At 32.9% G+C, this 19,126-nt stretch overlaps 2 protein-coding genes and 1 long non-coding RNA gene across 3 annotated transcripts; 1 reads left to right on the top strand and 2 right to left on the bottom strand.

Annotated features, from left to right (window-relative positions):
- Positions 1-1,105: 1,105 nt before the first annotated feature.
- Positions 1,106-5,672, bottom strand: LOC131600465 (boron transporter 4-like). Its single transcript, XM_058872623.1, has 14 exons — positions 5,214-5,672; positions 4,974-5,067; positions 4,816-4,898; positions 4,490-4,682; positions 4,120-4,258; positions 3,846-4,011; positions 3,567-3,733; positions 3,301-3,474; positions 3,120-3,215; positions 2,841-2,957; positions 2,454-2,755; positions 2,020-2,299; positions 1,738-1,920; positions 1,106-1,615 (listed from the first exon to the last, which is right to left on the bottom strand). The coding sequence occupies exons 1-14, from the start codon at positions 5,308-5,310 to the stop codon at positions 1,586-1,588; spliced, it is 2,121 nt and encodes a 706-aa protein (XP_058728606.1). The 5' UTR covers positions 5,311-5,672; the 3' UTR covers positions 1,106-1,585.
- Positions 5,673-14,113: 8,441 nt separating this feature from the next.
- Positions 14,114-14,958, bottom strand: LOC131600464 (uncharacterized). The gene is made up of 3 exons (XR_009283150.1): positions 14,869-14,958; positions 14,701-14,772; positions 14,114-14,385 (listed from the first exon to the last, which is right to left on the bottom strand). It is a non-coding gene; the product is annotated as an uncharacterized LOC131600464 (long non-coding RNA).
- A 2,131-nt stretch (positions 14,959-17,089) lies between these two features.
- Positions 17,090-19,121, top strand: LOC131600463 (probable histone H2A variant 3). The gene is made up of 2 exons (XM_058872621.1): positions 17,090-17,294; positions 18,511-19,121. Exons 1-2 carry the CDS (start codon positions 17,187-17,189, stop codon positions 18,805-18,807), a joined length of 405 nt encoding a protein of 134 aa, XP_058728604.1. The 5' UTR covers positions 17,090-17,186; the 3' UTR covers positions 18,808-19,121.
- Positions 19,122-19,126: the final 5 nt, after the last annotated feature.

Below are 19,126 nucleotides of genomic sequence, written 5' to 3'. Positions count from 1 at the left end.
TTTAAGAGTGTGTTAAATGTGGTAAAGATGATTACACTGGTATTATTTTTTGATTGACACCTTCGAATTGTAGTAACTTAGTTTTTTCACTCATGAAATTCAGTTTCTAATTTGGTTTTATACCATATGGATTGAAATAAAAAGTTAAAATGTCCAACTTAGTTTTAATTCATCTTTAGTGTTGAATGTCTAAGAAACTTAAGTTGCTCAAATTATCATTTGAATTATCGGTACTTTTAATCCTCATATGATCAATAATTTACGTTTGCGTTCGTTTTCAATCGCTAATTTTTTTTACAACTAGGATAATGCACTCAAAAAATTTTAATTGAAATTAGAGATAGACAATTATAAACAAGTTAACCTTACCGTTCAGAATATTATTCTGTTTTTTAAATTTTTTTTATGGTTTTTAAATATTTATGGACAAAACACTTTGAGAAGTCTACAACCCTAGTAGGTTGAATCAATTTCTCACAAAATTTTATAAAAAATTTGAGGTTGTTAGAGGTACTTTGCTGAATAGGAACAAAATAGGAACAGTGTTGCTTGTTTGGATACATGTGTTATTGAACTTCTTAGGTAGGAACAATCTCTCATAGATTAAAGAACCATGTCTCATGATACTGTCGGACATGTGACGGTTGGATATGGTACTCAAAGTAGAGGTAAAAGACGTGATAAACAACATATTCAATACAAGTGTCATCCAACTCGTTGCAAATTTCGCTTTTCATGAACGCACTCAACACATCAAAGTTGATTTCCATTTAATTCAGACACCTATGGGTGACCAAATTATATCACTTCCTCACATTAGTACTAAGTTTCAAGTAACAAATATTCTTACCAAGTGTGTCCCCCCGCCCACATCATCCGTTTCTTATTAGCAAATTGATGCCCGTTAATCAGCTACATCAATTTGAGGGGAATGTCAATCAATAAATAATAGTCTAATTATATTTATCATCTTTTCTGAAATAGGATAGACAAATTAGAGACAAGTTGATAATAAATTTATTCTCCTTAATTTATAATTATTAGCCATAAATGTTGTAACTATTGTATATACTATATATCATTTGAAATATCAAAGCAAAAGGCATCAATCAAGACAAAATTACTTATAGTAGGTGTACTATTGCACCATGTTAAATGTTGTGAACAAAACAATGAAGAAATCATGATGTACAACACTATGGCTGGTTGAATTTACTACTAGATCTAAATAATGACTCAACAGATATTGTGTTTATAAATCTTGGAAAAATTACAAAACAAGAGAGAATGCTCTAAAGTTTTATCTACTTCAACTTGAAAGCAAGTTAAGTAATGAAGGAAAATGACCCTTGTACTCAAGTTTTAATGCATTTTTCCTAGTAATATTGAAGTCTATTAAGTTCAAACAGTTTCTTCTCTTCCCCTATTGAGTCTCTTCTTCATGTTCTTCGTCCACGCAACATCGATTGTATTCAACCGTAACCACGTTACACGAATCTTGAGCATGACATCCAAGAGCATCTCACTCATACATAAAACCTTCTTCTACATTCTAATAAAAGGTCAATGGAGCGAGACTAATTCATCATATACGGATAGTTTCGTCAGGGTAAGCCTGTCCAAGTCCAAGTCATAAACATAGAGTTAACCTTACAATGTTTTACACAGTTAACAAATCACAATAAATCATAAGTGCTAGCGACTTTAGATTAATCATGATTAAAGTCAGACATTTACCTGAGAATTTTTGTCTTCATTGAAGCGATAAGTGAAGCTACGCCTGAAGTTTCTATTATCATTTTGGTTTATTGTTCTAAATTTCAACTCTCCTCTATGAGTTGTCATCTCATCCAAAATCTCCGCGTCATAATCATTTTCCTCTTCGCTATCACTGTCAGCAATATTACGATCATCTTTGTCCTGATCAAACATTTTCAACATTTGTCACTCGTTAATAAGCATAGAACTAATTTTCGATACACTAATATAAAATGTAACTAACTTTTATAGAAATCTTACAATTAGTGGTATATTGTAGGGTCCAAGCGGAGCACCGACGATTTCCTCATACTCAGAAGCATCTAACTCCTGAAGATGGCTTGCCTTGAATAGTTTTGGAAGCAATTTCTCTCTTAGCATTATGAGAAGGAAGAAAGGCACTGGAAACAATATTCCACCAATAGGTATCCATGTTAAACCATAGCAGAGAAAAAAGTATAGAAGCTGTAAAGCTGTAAATCCAGCTATTGTCTTGAATGGTACCGACTCCACAAATGACGAATGCGAGCCTTCCAAAACTCTGCGCAATAACACATTTTTAGAACAATTGACAGGCCGAGTTGGATGAAGATTGGACGGTTTATATTCTTATAAGTTATCATGCAGAGCTTATGAAAATAATCTGAAAACGGTTTATGGACGTGTATTAAGGACTATTCGTTAAGGATACTTACTTGTACTGCCTTTTTGGGGTGATGAAAAGAAGTAAAATTCTCTCAAAAAATTGATTCCCTGGAAGACTATCAATTGCCATGTAAGCGAAATATCCCCAAAGAACTGAGGTAGGTATCCTTTTGATAAGAGATGTGGCTAATAGTAATAAGGCAACAAAGAGAGATTGCAATAAGTTGCTCAATCTTTGCTCGTTAACTCGAACAGGCAAATATGCGTCTATATGTTTTACAGGATCAAACTTTTCCTTTGAACCAGGATTAGTATTCATTACAGCCTCCTTCAAATTCTCCAACTCTTTAGCCTAAACCAAATGAAAAAAAAAAAAGATCATTCTTTGATATGTATACACATAGATATACGACTTTTTGTCAAGCCACAATACTTACGGTAGGCGCTGCATCCATTTCTATGAAAACGGAGCGCATTGTTCCGTATAATTCAGCGTTCGTTCCTTGGTGCCTAATGCATTCCTTGGCACCTTTCACCACCTTCTTTCGAATCATCTGTGAATTTGAAAATTTGACAGTGTTACAATAATCTAATTTATTTGATATTTTAGACTTCAGGACGGTCTGGATTGACTTATTTGAACTTAACTACTGGATAAGCATTTGTGACGTTGTTTGAAAGAACTCACGGGCCTTATTGCAAAATATGATACTGACCTGCCTCCGAAGAATTGCTAAACTCTTTGTATGCATAGGAGACTGAGGAAGGACTCCATTTGATGGAGGAAGACCGAGAAGACCGCAAACCAATGTCTAAAGGATCAAAAGGAAAAACATGTCATGAAACTTTATGTATGAAATTTAAATAAGACAAGACGATCGCAACACTATAACGTACCATTATTCCAAGGAGAAAAACATCATAGTGATACGCAGACGGTTTTTGAAGGTTGAACTCCTTCTGTTGAGCCATCTTGGAGGCTACACTATGATCAAAAAAGTATAAACCCGCTATCATCATTGCCGGAATGAATGCTCCGTAGATATACAGCAACGGTACATTTACCATATCCTGCAGTTTGTATTCAGTAGTAGCTTTAGATGGATTTCAGGACTTTTGCATAACATGAAAATGAAGAATATAAACAAGATGAGAATCAATACCTTCATCACTGTCCAATGGTAGAGGGAGGCAGGATCCCAAGGAAGTGGACAAAACAACCTTCTAGGAACAGTTGGTGGAATTTTGCCTGGCACAGCATAAGATATTACAGTCCAAAGCACTACCATCATCGGAACACCATAATCTGCAACCAAAGCTCGTATGCCACCTGCGAATGCGGAAAATCAAAAAACAGTGGCATAGTAGCGAGCGCAATTTAAGATGCATACCACAATCTAAAACATTGAAGTACTAGATATTTGGATTTTAGAGTGATTTACCTGTTCCATATCGCCATTTTCTTGCTTTTCTGCTTAAGATGGCAGTGAAAATTAACCCGAAAAAGAAAACGACTGAAAGTAATCCATTTATGTACCGCCAATGAAATTGATATTCCTCTAACAAGGGATCTGCATCCTTTGGTATCTTGAACTCAGTTAGGAGTCCCTAATGGATCAGAAACATTGTGAAGTCAAAATTCACTTTCCATTTTGCTAGGAAGAGTTAGCTAGCTATATCTATATCTATATCTATGATCCATATATACATATATACCTCTACAGCCTGTTGAAAGAAAAGCACAGTAATTAGCATGCCAAATAGTTCTTCTGCAATCCTAGTAAACCTACTGATAATCGTACACGCGTTGAAAATTGCCAGCAGAATCAGCAACAATGCTGTCCAAACACACACCCTGCAACAAGTATACTTTCAGAGACACTGTGTAGGTTAACCATGGTTTAAGTGTGGCAAATCTAATAGGGACCGTATTTGATCATGGTTTAACTGTGACAAATATTTTGTAAGCCCTTTTTAGCCACAGTTTAAACATGTCAAAAGTTAGGCAATGTGCAGTAGCCTGCCCAGTACGTCCTAAGAAACGGCCCTGATGAGAAATCCAAAATTCATCTATATATACACTTACCATGCAGCCCAAGCCAAAAAAAGTTGAGGTCCTAACTCGGGTGTTTTTGCGCAAAAATTGTATAGATAGGTGTACATGAGACAAGTTGGTTCAGCAACTCCTACAATTAACAAAGGTTGACCACCAAATATTGAGTGGATAATTCCACAAATAGCAGTTGATGCCAATGTTTCAACTGTGCTCAAGCTTCCACCTGTAAAAGCCTTATGGTTAACCTCAAACGTTTTTAATGATCTGACGATTACGATTGATTGACAGTGTATACAAATCAAAACCATAACAAAGATTTGAACTTTGAAGGTATTGGAAAGACTTTGGTGATTTACCTGTATCTCTATTGAGCTGTTCTCCAAAAGCAATGACAGGAAGTGCAGAAGCAAAGAATATGTAGAAAGTTGGGGCCAATATTCTAACATTGTTGAAAGAATTAGAAAAAAAAAATAGAAGTGATACATAAAAATGGATGATGATAGATTTGAATTACCTGAGGCCAGATTTGACTGCACAAATCCAATCATGTTTGTAACATTCAACTCTTCCTTTGAAATCTTGAGCTATTCCACTAAAAGTTTCCATACCTGAAACAAGAGATTACACATATCAATTCACAAAATTTCAATATATATAAAACTAATTAACATGTTTCATATTTTTCTTGGGTTTCCTGGCCTAATGGCAGGAATTTCATCCGTTAAAGGTGAATAAGTGAGATGTCACGACGAACCAGGGTCTTCTGTAATGCGATGTTCCTGCAGATGATCCTGCACAGCTTCCAACTCAATTGCCTTTTCGAGACGAACATGTTTCATTTTATTTTGCATATATATGACAATGAAGAAATGGAGGACTTACTTGAACTGCGGGCCCAGGTGGACCCTCAAGAAGTAGAGGAACAACAAAATGATTGAAGGTGGAAGGAAGAAAGTTGAGGGGTTTTGAGAAAAGAATGGAAAATGGGAAAGAAAAGAGACGCCACCGGAGAATCTAGATTCCAGAAATTGAAGGGTGTTTCTCTCTCTCTAACACACAGAGAATGTGGAAGGAAAGAGAGAGAAAGAGAGAGAGGAAAGAATATGAGAAAGATACAAGACACCAGGGAGAGAAAAAGAGAGGGAGACAAGCATGCATGCATGCATGCAAAAAAACTAGAAAATGTTGAGACAAGTTTTGTGGGGTTTTGGAGATAGATATGATCCTATGATGTCGGATATATACCATGATGATCTATCTTTGCAAATTAGATTATGATTTGTTCACAAGATTTGGTGCCAAAATTGTCTCTTTACTATTTGAGACAATGTCACATGCTAAACAATGCTTCTCAATTAAGGTTGAAAACTTGTGGAAATCTAACCCCTATGCTACACCTCATTTCATACTTCTATTCAATCTATGGTCTTATTTTATTTTTTATAATCTAATATTAGCTTTTTTCTTCACTAAATATGTATTGTCTATTTAACTTTCAAGCTATTATATTTTACCTAAAATATAGTAGGAAACTCATAAGTCATACCCTAATCATATTCATATACAATTTACCATTAACACATTTCTTAAGCATATACAGCTTTTTCTTCAATAACTTCACTTATGTGCATACTTTTTTAATTAAATTTATTTATCTCTTATAAGAAAAACTACTCTTGATTCAATTTTCTAAACAATAGAATTGAGATTTAACTTCACACATAATTTTTTTTAAAGTAGGTTCCTACTTCACATTACAATTCAATTGTAAAAGAGGCATATAAGCTTTAAAGACATTCATCGTACCATTTAGATTCAAGTTTTTCATTTCATAATTATATTTATGACATAATAGTACTTTTTAATGATTTTTTTCAAAATTTAAACATGTAGCAGATATTTGATGGAAATTTAAAATGCAAGTGTATTGTTTAATCATTTCGTCCTTATAGGTTTCGTGTTTGAGAAGTTGTGTATTGATATGATGATAATAGTTCAAGTTCACTTAGGATCAACAAGGTCTAACCATTAGTCCTAGAGCACACTGGACCCGTGGAGAGTACTTAAACCAACATAGGCGAGGTGAATCCGACCTAAAGTCATATTGACTATCTCGCCACGATAAGCTATGCGAGCGAAACCATCTAACTAGGAGCTCATGTCAACTTTGAGACAAAGAGCTGACTCACCACGAGTCATATAACGAGTTATTAAAAGCATGCATGGACAATATGCACTGTCAAAATAAAACCTTTCAAACTAGCGTCTTAAACTTCCAACAACAACATGACGATAATGCACATAGATTTTGATCCCCAACCTCTCTCTGCCAAGGTCTTTGACACCTATGTCCCATACAACTTCTAGCCTCATTCCTTGGTAAAGTTTAATGGAAAAAACGGTCCATTAGAACACGTCACGTCACTATAATCAATGTAAAGATGGTGATAATTGGTGCAGCTAATTCTTTCAAAAGTAAGATCCTGGTCGGAATGTTGAAAGAATTGGCGCGATGCAGGTACATGAACCTTCCTAAATTCTCCGTGACCAACTATAAAGACTTATCAATAAAATTATCTACTAATTCTCAGAGAGTAAGCATCCCAAAGTATCTACTACTAGGGACACTCAGAATCATTACGGGAACACCTGACAATGTTTAATGAGGCCACCATCCAGGTAGTCAACTTCAACCAAAGAATGTTCGTAGGCGTTCTCAAGAATGGACTTAATGGCAGAAAATTCAATGAGTCCCGTGTATATAAGCCAACAAATTTGAAGAAAGAGATCACGACAATGGAGATATGTCAATTGAAAGGAGAAGAAAGTAATGCTGGAAAAGGACAAAAGATGCAAATTAGCCAAAAAAAGTGGGGGTCCGAGTCCTCCATCAACTGCAAGAACCACCTCACACATCTAATATAATAAAGAGGAACCTTCAAACATAGTAAAAGGCAATAACACACCATAAGACCTGTAGAATTGTAAGATATTGAGATTAACCGTGTGAGAATAGCACTACAGAGAATATTTTATATAAAGAGAGATTTATAGTTCATTACATGTTATAGTCGATGTGGGACTTATATACAAATATAAAATATATTCTATCATAACCCCACAGTCGAAGCGGGAGTTCGACAGACACTTAGACTGGTCCGAAAATCATCAAAAAGAACTTTAGGGAGACATTTGGTGAAAATATTAGAAATTTGGTGCCGATAAGGAACATAACAAACGCGGAAGAGAAAGACATGGTGATTGATAGAGAGAGACATGACGCGATGCTGAACATGACAGGGAGTGGCGTGGAGGAAGCAAAAGGGGATGTGACGATGGTGCTAAGGGATGAGCTACGGTGGTGCTGGAGGAGAAGATACACGGCGGAGGCGGTGCTGAAGGAGGAGATACATCGGCGGAGGTTGTGCTGGAGGAAGAGCTATGGTGGCGGAGGTGTTGGAGAAGGAGCTATGACGATGCGGCGGCAGTGCTAGAGAAGATCTACTGCGGCAGCGGCATTGCTACGACAGTGCTACTACATCGGCGATTCTAGAGGAATAGCTACGACAGTGGCGGCGGTGCTGGAGGAGGAGCTATGGAGGGGGCGGTGCTGAAGGAAAACCTATGCTAAGACAATAGTGCTGGATGAAGAGCTACTGCGACGACGACATCTTTTGAGAATAAGCGGCGGTAGCACGCTAGGGGAGAAGATACTGCGACGGCGTCGACTCTCATTAGGTTTGGATATTTACCTCAACCGATACCATGTAAGATATTGAGATATATTGAGATCAAGTGTGTGAGAATATCACTACATAGACTGTTTTATATATAGAGAGATTTATAATAATTCATTACATCTTATAGTCGATGTGGGACTTATATACAAATATAAAATATATTTTATCAAGAATATTACACACCTATAAACACTAGGCGATAATAGAAATGGTGGGAGGTTTATCGTACTAGAGCCATCCTAGATCGCCCACCTCCCAAATGGGAAACGATGTGGAATGAGCCCAACATGCAATTTTTTGCGATTTTCAATTTTGTTTAGTCGTGTTAACGGTTTTCTATTGGGCCAGTTTGATTTTGAACACCCCTACCTACAACAAATGTTATTCCAAAGACCCTGAAGGATTTTAATTTCTTTCAACAAAATTCCAACTATTTGGATGTAGGTGAGAAAAGGAAACATCAATCGCCTTCAAGACCTTAACCTCAAACACAATATAAGGATACCGACTCCAAAATAAGCTATGACGCCTGTGTAAAAATAAAATAACTCATTATACACTCCTTGTGGATAGATCAACATGCCTTCTCTCCTTCCAAGCTAGGCTCCAACAAGATGTGTTCTCCATCCTTGTGGACATCACTGTTATAAATGAGTTGCTGCTTACCACCTTCTTAAAAAATACGACCATGCTTTCATCCGAAATGCTATAAGAGGTCTCGCTGGTCCAAGGGATAAATATATTAAAATAATGTCAATATCCTTACTTTCATCTTTATCAGGACTACTAAAACTAATGTCTTAACTCTCAAACATCTTCGTTTTGAAAAATCTCCAATTTAATTTATCAGCTAGTCTACTAGGAATCTTAATACAATGTTGCTACAAGTCTCATATTTCCTCGTGAGTATTTGACTTGACAGCTCACATATCATGTTATGGGTCACTCAAATACCATCTGGTTCAATCACTAGTGTGGTATCCAATTTTACCTCTTCCTCATATGTACAATTGGAGATATTGAGACCCCCAAATGTAATTTGACCCATTGAGTAAAGAAGAGATAATTCAGATTGAATAATCACCCATAGACACCATTTTACTCTTACTTTGAAAGCCATGTGTGTTTGGGAATAATGTTCTTCACTTTATTGTTGAATGATGTGTTGTCCATCATGGTGAATCAGAGGTATAAGATACAAAGATAAAGAACCCGTTTGTTTTGCCTTTTTTTTAAAAATGATTTTTATAGTGTTATCAAATTTTGTGAATTTTTTTTTACAAAGAAACTTTTTATAAAAGCTTCAAATGAAAATTTTGTTTGAATAGTTATTCTTAAAATGTGAATTTAGGTATTTCATCTATTTGTGGAAAAAAAATTTGGATATCAAAATTTTAAAAAATCACTTAATTTTGAAGCTATTTCAAATAGATTTTCATAAAAATCATTTTTGAAATACAACTTTTTGAAAAAATTATGATTTTGACTAAGTTTTGGTCTTCAATTATGTACGTCTATGTTATAGGATGTCAAATTAAGTGTTTCATTTTAGAAAAAACGAATATAAAAAAACTTGTAATATTTTGAAAAACGGTTTTAGAAAATCTATTTTAAAAAATACAAAAAAAAAATCCATTTTTTTAAAGCTGAAACAAACTGGCCCTAACTCTAATATCAATTTTAAAAAAATGAGATAAAATTACTCTCAATTGAAATATGCAAGAGTTTCTCTATCTAAAATTAATATAGAGATACAATCATAAATTAATTTAAAAAATTCTACATTAATTACATGATACTAACCGTAACAATAAAAGGCCGTCTAAAAAATAAACCTAGCTTATTACCAAAAAATAAATAAAAATAAACCTAACTAAAAAAATAATTAATATGTATGATATAAGAATATTTATAACAACATTATGCATAACTTTGTTTTAGGTGTGGACAACATTACCGAAACCCGCGTAACTGCGATCGGGAGGGGGATGGAACCACTTGATGCCAGAACTCGCCCCCGAACCGGACTAAACCGGTGGTATAAAGCCAAAAAAAAAAAAAAAAAACATTACCGAAACCCACCCAAAACTGAGTCAATTAATATGTAAGCGGGTGGGTTGGATCAGATCGTCGGGTAACAGGTAAGTATTTTTCAGTTACATATGAGTCCATTTGGTAGATATCGAATCTAGAAAGTGGCTTCATTGCAAACCAAAACCGACTGGTTTTTCATTTCTAATAACATTTTTTATTCATATTCAACACTCTAGTTAATTTACTCATGGACAATGATGTAATACAACATGTAGATCAAAGAAGGATGTTTGGAAGAAATGACAGATGAATATACCTTTCCGGCGTCCTTTTCATTGGTCCTCCAGACTTCCTTCTTTGGTCCTCATGTTGCTCAACACTTCAGAGATTGGATTCATTCACAGGATAAATGACAGATGAATATACTTTTATGTACATTGACTTCCTATAATAACCCGTTTAAGACTTAAGGGATTGATTTGAAATGTTTAAAAGTTACGGGATCATAATGGGCCCCAGGGTAAAATTAAAGGATGAAGAATGATATTTCCCTTTTTTTTTTGCTTTAAATGTAATTTTAGTTTCTATATTTTCATAGTTTTAATTTATTAGTCCTTATAATTTAAAATACAACTTTTTGGAAACAAATATATAAAAACAAGTAAATGCAAAAGAAATTCTAATTTGCTTCTCATTAATGTCATTAATGTAATAGAAAATATATACCATCAAACATTAGTGTAATCTCACCAACGACAGGACGAAAGCTATTGGTCTTCATCGACCACCTTTCTCCAGTTATTAGTTGACAATAAGGATTAATGTTTTTGTTATTTATGGTAGTATTGCGTGCCAATCAAGTGTCACGAGGTTACAAGGTTATGAACTATATGAATCATTTTTTGTTTGGAATGCGTAATTTGGCTATATAGAGAGAGTGACTCCCATATACATCTCACCACATAATCATTGAGCGTAGTCATGTCTTGAAAGTCTCCTTGATATAATAGCCAATGGTGATGGTGGTGGCGCCATCTCAATTTACACATTTTCTTCTTGTCTCTATGGTTGAGAACTTTCGGCTCTTACATCTCTCTGATTTGGTTTATGCTCTTGATAAAAAGAGATAGTCATTGTAACTATGCTTCAGATTACTTTCGTAAGGACAAAGATAAGAATGAGTTTGTCAACACCCACTCACGATAGGAGTGATGACTTTCTTAGAGTTAAAGTAAACTTAAAAGTGATGGCGACGCCTACTTTATACAACTTTCAATCTGTAATAACTATTCCAATTTTTTTTACAGCTAAACAATATTCTTAACAAAAAAATTAAAATAAATATATTATTGTGGTCAAAAAAATACCGCCACAACTAATTATATTTTTAATCACAATAACTAATTCATTTGTATTAAGAATAACTTCTTCATAAAAGACGGTTAAATAACCCTCTTAAAATATCCACACTCAAGTCAAACTCTTAACACTATAAAGAACTAGTGACTATACCCGTGCGAGGCACGGGACAAAATTTGTTAAATAACAAATGTTTTATAATTGTTTACAGTTTATAAATGAAATTATAGTAACATTAAAATTAGTTGTAAAATTTAATATTTTTGTTAACTAAAAACAATATTAAAAAAATTTATATATTAACCTTTAATAATAAAATTAAATAACAAAGAATTATTAAAATACTAATAACATTTTATCCCATTTCATATATTTTATCAATAAAAAATAAAAAATAAGTTTTGAATAAATTAAATAACATTTAAATATTAAATACAAAACATTTCAAAAAAAAAATGATAATAGGTAGTCAGCAATTGAAAAGAAAATATGTGTAAATATAAATGGTTGTTTTACTCTAAAAAAGAATCACAACTTTATCAGTAAAGAATTTTTTTTAAATAGAAATAGTATATTTACATGAAATAAAAACGAAAAGTGAATTATAATAATAATGTGACAAAAATAATGAAAATTTAAACCTATAAATACAGCAAATCAAAAATTTAAGATTATTTTAATTTTTCTCAAAATTGAATAAATTATCATAACTCATTTTCTACAATATTTTACTTTTTAGAAGAAAATCCTACAAAAGGAAAAGAGCCGATCAGAGTTGAAAAATTTATTTATTAAGTAAAATAAATAATAAATAAAATAAAAATAAAACTATCCTACAAAAGATGGAAGGAGCGTGGCATTACTTCAGATCTATTTTTAAAATTCTATTAACTCAATTTTTTAAAATTTAAAACAACAATTAACCCAAAAAATATTTTATTTTATTTTATTTCAAAATATGAAAACCTAACATAACCAAAAATATAATCAAGGAAACTGTCCATGGTAAAAAAGAATTATTTTCACTGTTTATTATATCCACAACTAAATAAAAATCAAATTAAAATAAAACAAAAAATAAATAAATATAGAAAAAAGAAATGAGAGCATTCAATAACTTTAATGTTTAATTAAGATCTTATTTAATTAGTTTAAAAAACAAAGACTAAATCAAAAGCCACATTTGCTATTTTATTAAATTCTAACCGATTCCTATTTTTTATTTAAATTTTATTTCTTTGGCTATAAGAATTATATTATTAAATATTAGGATTATTATTAGTATTATTGTTTATATTATTTACTTCCGTCTTTATCTATTAATCATAAAAAATATATATCAAAAGTCTTTTCAAACATTTAGAAATTAAACTCACTTTAATTACATTAGAATATTTTTTGAATTGAATATATTAATTAAATTTAACTAATACTTATCAATTTAAAAATGAAAACTAAACGAAAAGATTTAAGTAAAAACTAAAGTGGTAGTTTCTCTCAAATATATAAAAAGAAAAAAAATATGTTTTAATTATATAAAAATATAATAGATTTTATGTTTTTAAATACACATCCCAATTTGTAATAGATAACAATTCCATCAATATATCACAAAATGATTGCTATCATTACATTGTCTTTGTAAGAAAGAAAATAAAAGTGATTAATTTGAATTAAAATAGTAAATATATTTTTGTTTGAACGGAAATAATAAATATGCTACAAATAGAAATGATATCGTTTCATCCTTGTCATAGTTCAAATAGTAATATCTAATCAGAACTATCATGTTTCAAATAGCAACTCTTTATTATATCATAACTAAAATAATATTCAAATTTTTATATCAAAATATCCCATAAATATATTTTAAGCCAAAATATTCATCTCATAAATACAAAATCTCCATTATTACAATCTTGAAATTATAACATAAAATTAGATAAATTTCCCATAGTTAAAACTAAATCATAAATTTAATAAAAAATTCTTCGATTTCAATCAAACAATCTTTTATTCTTTAATAACAATTTTCAATATCAAACTTCAAATTAAAACTGAACTTCAAATCTCAATCACAAAGATTACACCATGAACTTGTACAGTAACAATTACACACAAATTCTTTCAGCACTATCATTTGATATTGTAAAAACTAATCCTCTATAGATTAATAGGACCCTGTGATTCACATCTTTAATCTATAAGCTTTAGTTTCCATAACTATAAATAATTGGTCATGACATGAACCTTGACATGTGAACATGACCATGCATTAGTTTAATTTAAATTAAATTTATAAATTTAACATAAATTTGAAATTTGAAACCTATAAAATATGAAGTTCTATATACTGTTATAAAATAATACCGAACATATTAGGTCATCTCTAGAGAAAGATTTTAACATTTGCATCATGAAACAATATTGGTATAAAATGATGAGATCATTTACTATCTCATCATTTCAATACTAAAAATCCAAGTCAATTAGCATACATGTTCATATGGTTATCTACATGACAATATTCTATAAGGTTATTAACTATTTTTCTGCAACAAATTTGACAGTATCTTCAACTTCATAGCACTATATTATTAAACTCAACACACTATAATCCAAATATAAAAAACTCATAACTTTTAAATGAGAAGTGAAACTCAACAGCTGCAACACCACTTCACCACCGTCAAAACAGCTCCGGCGAGTCATCATCGCAGATCCAGAAAACACAAAATCACATTCCCATCATCACCATTGTCGGATTTGCAAGTTTTGCTGCTTTTGCATATTCTTTTTGTCCAAAAAAAATCCATGAAAAACAACAAACAACAAAACATGAATAACAATGGAAAAATTACAAACATAAAGATTAACTTGATTTGAAACTCTAATGCTTTATTCATTGGACCTACTACCAATTTGAGAAAATTTGAATTCAAATCGGTGATTCGTAAAGGTAAAACAACGGAATCCCGACACAGTAGGTAGGAGGATAATATGTGAATACAAAACCATATTCAACAGATGATAATGACAGATTGATATATAGCAATGAAGTGTGGGAAAAATTATTTTGATCCAAATTAGAACAGAAAATTAGCTAACCTTGACCAACACTTTGTTCTTGCCGATAATTTTGAAAACTTCACCAACATATGAGCCAGGCTCTTGAAGAAGCTGCAGGGATACAAACACATGTGCGTCACTAAATAAAATATAGATTTCGGTTATAAACGTAAAAAAGGAAATTTTGAAATATAGAAACAGAGTTACCTTTTCGTATATGCGTCAACACTATAATTGCTTGATCCAATGCAAGCCTTATCCGAACTCATTTTTCTATCTCATGCACTTATAAAAATCTAAATCATATATTGCCACCATATAAGGATTGTGTCTACTAATCACATATCAGTCTTTGTTTCTCTATCTCATGCACTTACTCCAACTCATCGAACTTCCCTTTAAGGCCCAACCTAATTGAAACATGAATTCAAATAAATCTCAAACATACTCAAGCAACCATGAAAACTAACTTAGACATTTAATCAAACACATAAAATTCATTTTCCCTCTTACCAGTTTTAGCCTTATTAACATATATACCTTTGTATTGAAGCCATAACAGCATTGCCAATAAAACATCACCAGGAATCAAGTTTTGTCCTTCCCAAGGAGGATCAAGAACAGAACATCGAGCCCTTGATAACTCTTCCAAAGAACCAAACGATAGCCTTTTGCTGTTGGTATTAAAGAAAGAAGTGGAGTTAGTTTAGAATTTATCATTTCCAAAAGGATGAATCAGGAAATATGAACAATACTGTAACAAAAGATCTCACATTTTCTTTGAAGGTTTCCCATTCGTTTCCAGTTTCTCTCTTTGAAGATATGAACAATACTGTAACAAAATTATCTTCAACAAAATATAAAACTATATTTATCAAACGACATCTTCAAGAAAAACAATACTGTTACAGATTAACTTCAAGAAAAACCAAAACTTTAGCCAATCAATAGTTCAATAAAGTAAAATTAAACACAATACTGTAATCACCTTCAAGATACCGTGAATATACACGAAATGGAAGGGATATGAAGAGTGTCGATGAACCGAAATCAAAATAGTTAAATCAAATGAAGTTATTGTAATCACCATACCATAATACAAAATGAATTAGTAGGAATATAACCTGGAAGAAGATGAAGATGCATGACTTTAGAAGCAGAGAAAGAGAAAGTGAGAGAGTTTGCGGTAGGGGGAACAGAGAGTGGAAAGAAGATGAATGGTGTGAGAGAAAGAGAGGTAGGTTTTTTTTATATGATGTGCCAATTTTGACAGAAATGAAACGTTGGAAGACCAAATGAATATTGCATTGGGGTGTGTTTTTTCAAATAAAATAAACCAAATACATTGAAAACCAAATATGCATTGATTAGCTTGGCTGAAAATTTAATGGTTTGGATAACCATTTTAGGAGAAAGGTTTTGCGTATGAAATGAAGAGAAAAAGGGGATGTTTCAGATTCCCAATAATGTATAATAAATATAAGTAAATAATAAAATAAAAAATAAAATGTGAAAATATTAAAAGTAATATAAGTTACTAAAAATAGAATGGGTATAATATGTGAGAAAGCAGGATGGAGTGACACATGGCAAACTTGCCAAAGTACTCATCTTGCTTTTTTCTATTGTATGATACAAAATTAAAATGTTTTTCTAAATAAAACTAAAATCTTACGATATATCATCAATTTCACATTTGTTTTCTTTTCTATTTTATAAAACAATGAAGTACTATGGTTGATTTTTGTCTTCTAATGTCCTTTTGGATTTCTTTGAATTACCCTCATGCACCCATTATTGAAGTCCTTTGGCAGCTTCCTGTTTTGGATTTGGTTAAGTGTAATTGCGACGATTCGTTTGAAAACAATTCTAGTGGTTGTGGCCGAATCTTTAGAAACTCTCTTGATAACTTTTTGTTAGCTTTTGCCGAGTCTACTTCGAACCCTAATTTCTTATATGCAGAATTCTATGCGGTTTTCAGAGCCATTGAGTTTGCTAGAGATAGAGCATGGTTGAAGCTTTAGATTGAAAGTTTTCATTGTGGTCAAAGCTTTTTCAAAGGATACTTTAGTTTTGGGAAAGTAATTCCTGTGCCGACTATTTTGCTAATCTTGGTCGTACAACTTCATCTCTCACTCTTTTTTATGCCATCTCCTTAACAATTAGATGTGATTTTGTAAAAAATAGATTGACGATGAATTTTTTTCAATTTTATTAGTTCTTGAGAGGGTTTTGGTCTAGTCCCCCTCTCCTTCCTTTGTTGTGTACCACCTTTTCTTTTTTAATACTTCACCATTATTAAAAAAAAAAAAAAAGAGTACTAAGTCTCAAAAACTATGTCACTTAAGAAAAAAAAAATCTAAAATGATCTACATTGGGTTGCAAAAATTAATTTAGATATTTTAGATATTTTGAGAATATAAAAGGACACAAGGAAAGGGAACATCATAGAAGCGAAATCTCAAAAGCCAAAACAAAACCCTCTCTTTCTCTCTCTCTCTCTGAAGCGATCGAAGTTCGAAACAATGTCGGGGAAAGGAGCCAAGGGTTTGACAACTGGTAAAACCCCATCATCCCTCAAAGACAAGGACAAGAAGAAACCCACTTCTCGTTCCTCCAGAGCTGGTCTTCAGGTTCTCCTTCATCTCTCTCTTTTCAAAATCTTCCAAGTTTTCACTTTTTTCACTCTTTTGTTATGGATCCGCATTTTTATCACATTTACGTTATGCGACATACCCAAAGTTTTGATTTTTATGTGTTTCGTTTATGAAAATTGTAATTGGAAAATAGGGTTTACTTTTTCGTTGAGAGAAAGTGTATTTTAGATTTGGGGTTTTATGTATGATATAGGTTGGAGTGAAAAGATTGATTTTTGACAAAGATTGAAATTTGGGTACATTGTGTTGCTCATGTACAATTTTTTTTTTTTTTATGATGACATTGCTGTTGTACCATGAATATCTGTTTAATGGTTTTCGATTCTCATGTTGTTAGTTTTCACTGAACATTTTGCTTGGGAGATCAGAGGTCCGCCCACTTTTATAAGATTTGTTGCCAAGGGTTCAGTCCACCCTTTTACTATAATTACCTTGTTTTGTATTATGCCATTATGAACCGCGTGAGCCCGCGCACACGTCAATCTGTTATGTGACTTGTGCTTCACGCGCTTATGAAGCGCGCCAATGCAGGCCGGAGCACCCTTTAACTATAATTACCTTGCTTTGTATTATGCTGTATGAAACGCGTGAGTGATTGTCGTCAAGCGCGTCAATGCAGCCCCTGATACCCTTTTACTATAATCACCTTGTTTTGTGTTATGCTGTATGAAGCGCGTGAGCGCACACGTTAATCTCTTACGTGACGCGTGCGCTCAAGCACATATGATACGCGCCAATGCAGACCTTGACACCCTTTTACTATAATTACCTTGTTTTGTATTATGTCGTATGAAGCGCGTGAGCGATTGTCATGTGTGCTTAAGCGTGTGTATGAAGCGCTCCAATGTAGGCCCTGGTACATCCACATTAGGAATAGTATTTTGGAAAAATGAATAATTGAATATAACCATATTCGTCGTTTGGTGTTGATGCTGGACTCATGTCAAACTGACACTCCATGTTTAAAGAGTGTAGTTAACATGGCCTAATTGAAAATAACCTTTTTTGTTTTGTGTTGTTATGCATGTATCTGTGTTTATTCTACTGAATATTGGTTATAACCTATTTTGCTTTTGGATTACTGATTCATGAATTCCATCAAGTAGCGGCCTGACACAAAAGGCTGCATCATCTGGTAAGTCAAAGGTTTTCTGTTTTGGATTGTCTCTGATAATATGTTCTTTACATGCAGTTCCCTGTTGGACGTATCCACCGTCTTCTGAAGTCAAGGACAATGGCGCACGGAAGAGTCGGGGCAACAGCTGCGGTTTATTCTGCTGCTATCCTGGAGTATTTAACTGCAGAGGTGCTGGAGTTGGCTGGTAATGCAAGCAAGGATCTGAAGGTGAAGCGTATTACACCAAGACATCTTCAGCTTGCTATCCGTGGAGACGAAGAACTCGACACTCTCATCAAAGGAACAATTGCCGGAGGCGGTGTCATTCCTCATATCCACAAGTCTCTTATCAACAAGTCCTCAAAGGAATGAAGGTTCGTAATTCGCCCAAAGCAGCGTGGGAAAAAGACGGATTTCAATGTAAATTTGTTGATGATAACTTGATTTGTGGATAATTTCGTTGCTGCTTTGGTTTGATTGATTGAGTCACATTTATATAATTTGATATTTTCTTTATTTATATGGATTGTATTAACTGAGACACGCACTCTTTGTGCTATGGTGTTGCATGTCTAGGATTTATGTTGCTTTCTTTTTATCTCGTTAAACTTTTGTCTTGGCTTTTTCTTTGAACTGCTTGACAATGATGGAGTAATGGAAAGACTTTTGCTTATTTTTTGTTCAAAGTAAG

The sequence above is a fragment of the Vicia villosa genome, linkage group LG4, assembly GCF_029867415.1.
Source record: "Vicia villosa cultivar HV-30 ecotype Madison, WI linkage group LG4, Vvil1.0, whole genome shotgun sequence".
NCBI lineage: Eukaryota > Viridiplantae > Streptophyta > Magnoliopsida > Fabales > Fabaceae > Vicia > Vicia villosa.
This window is presented reverse-complemented; position numbering and strand designations above follow the sequence as displayed.

Coding starts and splice junctions, on each gene's coding strand:
- LOC131600465 (XM_058872623.1), bottom strand. CDS start 5,310: ATGCAAAATAAAATGAAACATGTTCGTCTCGAAAAGGCAATTGAGTTG. Junction 4,899..4,973: donor GCAGTCAAATCTGGCCTCAG/GTAATTCAAATC, acceptor CAACAATGTTAG/AATATTGGCCCCAACTTTCT. Junction 4,683..4,815: donor ACAGCTCAATAGAGATACAG/GTAAATCACCAA, acceptor AGGCTTTTACAG/GTGGAAGCTTGAGCACAGTT.
- LOC131600463 (XM_058872621.1), top strand. CDS start 17,187: ATGTCGGGGAAAGGAGCCAAGGGTTTGACAACTGGTAAAACCCCATCA. Junction 17,295..18,510: donor CCTCCAGAGCTGGTCTTCAG/GTTCTCCTTCAT, acceptor CTTTACATGCAG/TTCCCTGTTGGACGTATCCA.